At 67.4% G+C, this 8,239-nt stretch overlaps 1 protein-coding gene across 1 annotated transcript; it reads left to right on the top strand.

The window, feature by feature from the left end:
• Positions 1-4: 4 nt before the first annotated feature.
• Positions 5-8,078, top strand: INSRR (insulin receptor related receptor). The gene is made up of 21 exons (XM_026073800.1): positions 5-546; positions 1,585-1,897; positions 1,987-2,129; positions 2,402-2,546; positions 2,640-2,854; positions 2,958-3,084; positions 3,289-3,527; positions 3,603-3,770; positions 3,949-4,144; positions 4,277-4,318; positions 4,461-4,750; positions 4,919-5,055; positions 5,211-5,376; positions 5,741-5,849; positions 6,019-6,089; positions 6,377-6,606; positions 6,698-6,808; positions 6,951-7,110; positions 7,222-7,351; positions 7,436-7,570; positions 7,721-8,078. Exons 1-21 carry the CDS (start codon positions 6-8, stop codon positions 7,992-7,994), a joined length of 3,942 nt encoding a protein of 1,313 aa, XP_025929585.1. The 5' UTR covers position 5; the 3' UTR covers positions 7,995-8,078.
• Positions 8,079-8,239: the final 161 nt, after the last annotated feature.

Below are 8,239 nucleotides of genomic sequence, written 5' to 3' on the forward strand. Positions count from 1 at the left end.
GCAGCATGGACATCCGCAATGACGTCTCCCAGCTCCAGAAGCTGGAAAACTGCTCCATCATCGAGGGCAACCTGCAGATCCTGCTCATGTTCACCACGGGCGCCGAGGACTTCCGGGGGCTCAGCTTCCCGCGCCTCCTCATGATCACCGAGTACCTGCTGCTCTTCCGCGTCTACGGGCTGGAGAGCCTCCGGGACCTCTTCCCCAACCTCTCCGTCATCCGCGGCACCAGCCTCTTCTTCAGCTATGCCCTGGTCATCTTCGAGATGCCCCACCTGCGGGACATCGGGCTGCACAGCCTGACCCACGTGCTGCGCGGCTCGGTGCGCATCGAGCGCAACCAGGAGCTCTGCCACATCTCCACCATCGACTGGGGGCTGCTGCTGCCCGACGCCGTGGACAACAACTACATCGTGGGCAACAAGCTGGTGGAGGAGTGCGCCGACGTCTGCCCGGGCATCCTGGACGTGGAGAAGCCCTGCGTGCAGACCAGCGTCAACGGGCAGCTCGATTATCGCTGCTGGACCTCCAGCTACTGCCAGAAAGGTGGGTGCCGGTGGTCGCCCGGCGTCATCGCGTCGCTGGCAACGCCGAAACGAGCCACGAGCTTTGCAACCCCTGGGCCAGGGGGGCCGGGGGTGTCTGGGAGGGCGGCTGGGCCTGGGGGTGCCCCGGCACGCGGCCGTCCCACTGGCCCTGCCCTGCTGCCGGGAGGGTGCCGCGGCGGCAGTAATCGGATCCGCGCTGTATCATCGGCCGGGGGAGAGGCCGGCTCCCAGCCGCCGTGTTTTCCTGGTGGGGAGGTAAATAGAGGCCCCTCCCGGGCTCGTTTGCTGTAAACAGGAGGCCTGGTAATGAAATATATACTATAAACACAGATCCTTATCAGGGCCGTAACCCCGGCCGCTGCCCCAGCACCAGCAGCACCGCGCGGCTCCCGCTGCTCCTCCGGGGAGCTGGGGCTCAGCAGGGGATGGGCCTCGACAGCCCTCACCCACCTGCCCATCCATCCGTCCAGCGCTCTGTCCATCCGCCTGGTCGTCCACCCATCTGGCCACCTATCCAGCCATCCACGCTGCTATGCATCTATTTATCCAACCTGCTATCCAACCTGCTATCCATCCCTCCATCCACCCACCCATCTGTCCTGCTATCTCTCCATTGACCCATTCATCTACCTGTTCATCCACCCATCTATCCAGCCATCTACCCACTCACTCATCCATCCTGCTATCCATCCATCCTGCTATCCATCCACTCATCCATCCTGCTGTCCATTCCTGCACCTACCCACCCATCCGTTCTGCTGTCTGTCCATCCACCTGTTCATCCATCCATCCATCCAGCCTTCTTTCCTTGCCCCCTGCGGCAAGAGGGTGGCGGAAACTCCCCTCCTGCCCCAGCCCTTCCCACCTCCTGCTTCTCACCCCGTGCAAAGCCCAGACCCTTTGCTTCCACCCCGCTGCCAACGGGCAGCCCCTCGCCGGCTCCGAGCCGGCAGCGGCACGAGGGCCCCCTGCAACCTTTCCTCCGGGAAAAGCCCCTTTGGGCCAGCCCCACGGCGCGCCGCCTGTCTCCCCGCAGTGTGCCCGTGCGGCGCGGGCTCGGCGTGCACGGCGGCGGGCGAGTGCTGCCACGCCGAGTGCCTGGGGGGCTGCGGGCGGCCCCGCGACAGCCGGGCTTGCGTCGCCTGCCGCCACTTCCACTTCAACGGGCACTGCCTGCCCTCCTGCCCGGCCCGCACCTACGAGTACGAGGGCTGGCGGTGCGTCACGGCCGAGTACTGCGCCAGCCTCCGCAAGGTCTCCGAGAACCCCCGCGACGCCTCCAAGTTCGTCATCCACCGGCGGCAGTGCCTCTCCGAGTGCCCCTCGGGATACACCAGGAACGAGAGCAGGTGGGAAGCGGGGGGGGGGTGCCGCAACCCGCCGGCGGAGGGGGACGCCCGCGCGCGGCTCACGTCCCCTCCTTCCCACCCGCCCGCAGCATCTTCTGCCACAAGTGCGAGGGGCTGTGCCCCAAGGAGTGCAAGGTGGGCACCAAGACCATCGACTCGACCCGGGCGGCGCAGGAACTGGCGGGATGCACCCTCGTCGAAGGCAACCTCATCGTTAACATCCGCCGGGGCTGTGAGTGCCGGCGCCGGTCGCCTCCCCGCCCGCGGGTCCGTCCTCGTGCAAATCCCTCCCGCGCGCCCTGGTGCTCCAGGGACCAGAGATGGGGCAAGAGCGGGGGGGTGTCTTTCATTGCACCGGTGGGTGGATTAATGGGTCGGTATTGCCGGGTGCTGGGGTCTCCTCCTCGGGGTCCCGTGTGCTGCCACGTGAGCCGGGGGGGGGGGGTGTGATGCGAAGGCCAGCAACGCTCCCTGCACCGCGCTCAACGCCTTGGGTATCCCCAGATAACCTGGCCTCGGAGCTGCAGAGCAGCCTGGGCCTCATCGAGACCATCACAGGCTTCCTGAAGATCAAGCACTCCTTTGCCCTCGTCTCCTTGTCCTTCTTCAAGAACCTCAAGCTGATCCGCGGTGACTCCATGGTGGATGGGTGAGGACAGATGGACGAGTTCAGGGTGTTGGGGTGGGACGTGGCTTTGGGGGTATCTCTGCCCACTGTCTCCATGTGCATCTCCTCCTCCAGGAATTACACCCTGTACGTCCTGGACAACCAGAACCTGCAGCAGCTCTGGGACTGGAGCCACCACATCCTCTCCATCCCCGTGGGCAAGATGTACTTCGCCTTCAACCCCAAGCTGTGCTTGGCCGAGATCTACCGCATGGAGGAGGTCACGGGCACCAAGGGGCGGCAGAACAAGGCCGAGATCAACCCCCGCACCAACGGGGACCGGGCGTCCTGTGAGTGCGGGGCCGTGGATGGTGGGCGCTGTGGTGGGCACCTGGTCCTGGGGCCGCAGGAAGGTGCTACAACCCCCAACCCGAGCCCTGCGCCCCTCCGCAGGCAAGACCCAGACCCTCCGCTTCATCTCCAATGTCACCGAGTCCGACCGCATCTTCCTCAAGTGGGAGCGCTACCGGCCCCCCGAGTACCGGGACCTCCTCAGCTTCATCGTCTACTACAAGGAGTCGTAAGTGGTCCCCCCGTCCCCTGCTCGCTTGTCCCCCTTGCCTAGAGCGTGGGGTGGTGGGTGCAATCCCAGCCCGGAGCATCCCCGCAGAACCGGCTGTGGCTCTCCTGGGGCTGGTGGACCCCAGTGGCATCCCTGGGGCCGGGTTCCCGCGGGGACGGGAGGACCGGGGCCACCGCGCGGTCCTTGATGCCCTGGGGCCAGGCCCTTCCAGAACGTGTCGGAGTACGTGGGGCAGGACGCCTGCGGGGCGCACAGCTGGAACGTGGTGGACGTGGAGCTGCCCCTCAGCACCGAGCAGGAGCCCGGGGTGGCCCTGCTCAACCTCCGGCCTTGGACCCAATACGCCATCTTCGTCCGCGCCATCACCCTCACCACGGCCGAGGAAGGGCGCAACTATGGGGCGCAGAGCGAGGTGGTCTACATCCGCACCATGCCGGCGGGTAAGGGCCATGCCAGGAAGGGGGATCCCATGGGAGGGACGGGGTGTCCAGACTAATGTCCTCGTGTCCGCCCAGCCCCGACGGTGCCCCGAGATGTCATCTCCATGTCCAACTCCTCCTCGCACATCGTGGTGCGCTGGAAGCCGCCCACACAGCGCAACGGCAACATCACCTACTACCTGGTGCTGTGGCAGCAGCTGGCCGAGGACATGGAGCTCTACGTCAACGACTACTGCCACAAAGGTGACGGCTGGGACGGGGATGGGGCAGGACAGGGACAGAGCCGAGGGGGCAGGCAGGACGGGCAGGTCCCCCCGAGCCAGGGGATGGGGATGCCAGGGCGGGACTCCTGGATCCCTCCTGCCGCCGGGATGGGGACGCCGGGCACGGCGTTGCCAGCCCTGCCCGGCTGCGCCCGCAGGCCTGAAGCTGCCGACGAGCAGCGCGGACACGCGCTTCAGCGCCGAGGACGGGGCCGGCCCCGAGGTGGAGCAGGACGCCGAGGAGGGCTGCTGCCCCTGCCGCCCTGCCGATGGGCGGCTCCGCATGGAGGGCGAAGCCGAGTCCTTCCAGAAGAAGTTTGAGAACTTCCTCCACAACTCCATCATCATCCCCAGGTGCTGTCCTTGGGGACATCCTGGGGCCAGGGGAAGGACCCTGGTGCTTGGCCACGGCGTGGGTCTGCCCCAGGGAAGGGGATCCCTTGGCTGCTCCCTGCAGATCCCTTAATCGATTTCTCGCTGTCTCAGGCCACCGTGGAAGGTGACATCGGTGAACAAGAACCCGCAGAGGTGAGCGAGGGCCAGGCTGCAGGCTGAGCACGCTAAGCCGCCTGCAAAAGCAACGAGGGGTCTCTCCTCCCTTGCTCCCTTTGGGGAGGGAGCCCAGGTGTCCTGCTTCCCCACATCCCATCCCCGTCTCCCTGCCCTGCAGGAGCCCGAAGCGGCGCCGCGACGTCCCACCAGTGACCAGCACCGGCCAGGCCCCGGCGAACGTCTCGTCGGTGGAGCCGCCGGGGAACGCGCCAGCCCCGAGCCGCGCTGGTGGTGAGCCCAAGCCCGACTTCCAGATCTTCGAGGACAAGGTGGTTCGCGACCGGACGGTGCTGTCCCAGCTGCGGCACTTCACCGAGTACCGCATCGACATCCACGCCTGCAACCACGCCGCCCACACCGTGGGCTGCAGCGCCGCCACCTTCGTCTTCGCCAGGACCATGCCCGAACGTAGGTGCCGGGCGCGCGGGGGGGCAGACCCAGCCTCCCCTTCTTTGCCCTGGGACGAGACCGGGGCCTGGCCCCTCTCCGATGCCCGGGATGCTCTTGGATCCTGGTTCCTTTGGTAAAGGGTTTAGCACCGGATCTGGAAGCTCATCCCACCGTGCCCTTCTCTAGTGCAAGCCGATAACATTCCCGGCAACGTCACATGGGAGCCAGCCAGCAAGAACAGCGTCCTGCTGCGCTGGGAAGAGCCCAGGAACCCCAACGGGCTCATCCTCAAGTATGAGATCAAGTACAGCCGTGAGAACGAGGTGAGGACCCCACCAACAGCCCCAGGTCGGTGGGCTGGCTGGGCACCCCGGTCCTGGTCCCCGGGTTTCGGTTATGGGGCAGGAACCGGAGGCTTGTACAGCCGAGCCCGGGCTTGTGGGGGGAGAAAATGCCACTGCCCCCTCACTCCCCCCAGGAGGTCACCACCGTCGTCTGCGTCTCCCGCCACCGCTACTCCAAGTACGGCGGTGTCCACCTGGCTCTGCTCCAGCCGGGCAACTACTCCGCCAAGGTCCGGGCCACCTCGCTGGCTGGCAACGGCTCATGGACGGGGCTCATCAAGTTTTACATCCTGGGGCCAGGTACGGGGTAGGTGGCAGGAGGACACGGTGCCAGCGGGGGCCCCGGGCTGTGGGACAGGGAATCGGGGATGCTGCTGGGCCAGGGAGCCGGGGGATCAGGGGAATGCTGGGTGAAGGCACCAGGGAATTGGGGGATGCTGCTGGATGGGGCCCTGGAGGATCAGGTGACGCTGCTGGACTGGGGAGCTGTAGGACTGGGGGATGTCCATGACATGTGGGGCAGGAGGCACCCAGGGGTGCCAAGTGCTCAGCCCCATGTGGCACACGGGGCTGGGTGGCCATGGGATGGGGCATCCGGCCGTGCATGGCAGGGTCTACTGGGCGCTAGACCCATCCCTCGCTCATGGGCACGTGTCCCCGGCAGCCGAGGAGGAGTCCGGCAGCTTCTACGTCCTGCTCACCGTCACGCCCGTGGCCCTCATGGTGCTCATCTCCTGCCTCGCCGTCTTCGTCTTCTTCTACAACAAGAAGAGGTAGCACCCTCCGTCCACAACCGCCGGGCTTGGTCACAGCCCTGGCTGCCCCCGGAGCAGGAGCCGAGGCTGGGGAAGGGCCGTGGGAGGTGGCATCGCGCCCTCGTCCCTCCTTCCCCCTCCCAGGCCGGGGCAGGAGCAACCCCTGAGCGATGTCCATCCCTTGCAGGAGCAACGATGGTTACCCCAGCGGGACCCTCTACGCCTCCGTCAACCCCGAATACTTCAGCGCCTCGGACAGTACGTAGAGAGACGGGCAGATGTGCCTCCCCGGAGGGGTTCCTTGCGGGACCCTCGCAGGGGGGGAAACTGAGGCACGAGATAGGGAGGGTCCCCAAGGCGCCCAGTGGGAGCTGGTCCCTGAGCTGGTCTTTGCTGGATGTCCCCACGCTTTGCCCTCAAAGCTCTGCATCCCTTTGCGGGTGGCATGAGGGGTTCACCCAGGTGGGACCCCCCAAGCTCCTGGGGGGGCCGTGCCCGCAGGGATGGGGACGGTGACGGGGCGGTCCCCCCCCCTCGCCCCGCAGTGTACATCCCCGACGAGTGGGAGGTGTCACGGGAGAAGATCACGGTGATCCGGGAGCTGGGGCAGGGTTCCTTCGGGATGGTGTACGAGGGGCTGGCGCAGGACATCGAGGCCGAGGGCCAGGAGACCAAGGTGGCCCTGAAGACGGTCAACGAGCTGGCCACCATGCGGGAGCGCATCGAGTTCCTCAACGAGGCCTCCGTCATGAAAGCCTTCAAGTGCCACCACGTGGTAGGTGGGCGGCCGGGACGTGTGGAGGGAGGGAGGGAGGACGGTGCCGGGGGGGGGCTGCAGCTGCTCACCCACCCTCGCCCCTGCCCAGGTCCGGCTCCTCGGCGTCGTGTCCCAGGGCCAGCCGGCCTTGGTCATCATGGAGCTGATGACGCGCGGGGACTTGAAGAGCTACCTGCGCTCGCTCAGGCCTGACGCCGAGGTGAGGGGCTGGCATGGGAGCGGGGCCCTGGGGAGATGCGGATGGTCCATCACTCACCCCAGATGCCCTCAAGCCTTGTTTTTGGGGGGCCTGGGCACCGTGCGCGCCCAGCCCCGTCTCTCTCTCTGTGCGCTCGGTGCAGAACAACCCCGGGCTGCCCCCGCCCGCGCTCAAGGACATGATCCAGATGGCGGGCGAGATCGCCGACGGCATGGCCTACCTCCACGCCAACAAGTTCGTGCACCGGGACCTCGCCGCCCGCAACTGCATGGTCTCCGAGGACTTCACCGTCAAGATCGGAGGTGGGCGCCCAGCGCTGCGTGGGCACGATCCCGGCACCCTGCACCTCCTGGGGCTCATGTCTGCTCCTCCTCCTCCTCCTCCTCCTCCTCCTCCTCCTCCTCCTCCTCCAGATTTCGGCATGACCCGGGACATCTACGAGACGGATTATTACCGCAAAGGCGGCAAGGGGCTGCTCCCCGTGCGCTGGATGTCCCCCGAGGCCCTGAAGGACGGCATCTTCAACACGCACTCGGACGTCTGGTGGGTGCCGGGGCGAGCGAGGGGGGCAAGCAGCCGCGGGGCGCGGGGACGTCCCCCGGGCTGACCGGCGGCGCCTGCCGGCAGGTCCTTCGGGGTGGTGCTGTGGGAGATCGCCACGCTGGCCGAGCAGCCCTACCAGGGCATGTCCAACGAGCAGGTCCTGCGCTTCGTCATGGACAACGGCGTCCTGGAGAGGCCCGAGAACTGCCCCGACCAACTGTGAGTGGGGAGAGCCGCGGGTGCCCATCACCCTGGCTTCTGGTCTAGCAGCAGGGGGCTGCGGCAGGGCGCCGCTGTGGGCAGGGGCACGGGGCGGCCTGGGGGCGCCGGGACCCCCCCAGACCCAAGCGGGCGCCCTCTCTCCCGCAGCCACGAGCTGATGTGCCTGTGCTGGCAGCAGAACCCGCGCCAGCGCCCTTCCTTCGTCCAGCTGCTGGAGCGCCTCAGGGACCACATGGCGCCCGCTTTCCGCACCCTCTCCTTCTTCTACAGCCCCCAGAACCGGCGGCGCGGCTCCGGCGAGCCTTCCGACGCCGAGACGGACCCGCTCCCCGAGGAGCACCACGAGCCGCCCGCCTCCCCGCCGCCCGCCCGCAAGGACCGCGGCGGCGGCTGGCTCCCGAACGGGGCGCCCGGTCTCTGACCCCCCGCTCCCGGCGCGCGGGGGATTTCCCCGAAGAAACGGGGAGGGATTTCCTCGAAGCCCGCTCCGGACTTCTCCTCCCGTCCCACACATGTGCCTCCGGCTGCCCCGAGCCCCCGGGGAAGGATCCGCGGGGGCCGTTGGTGTTATTTATTGCGGGGAAGGGAAGGGGGGGGGTCGCGGCCGGCGCACGGGGCCACGTGCTAGGAGCTGCAGGCGCTGCAGCATCCCGGGCGCTTGCAAAC

Source organism: Apteryx rowi, unplaced genomic scaffold, assembly GCF_003343035.1.
Source record: "Apteryx rowi isolate R43461 unplaced genomic scaffold, aptRow1 scaffold_379, whole genome shotgun sequence".
Lineage (NCBI taxonomy): Eukaryota > Metazoa > Chordata > Aves > Apterygiformes > Apterygidae > Apteryx > Apteryx rowi.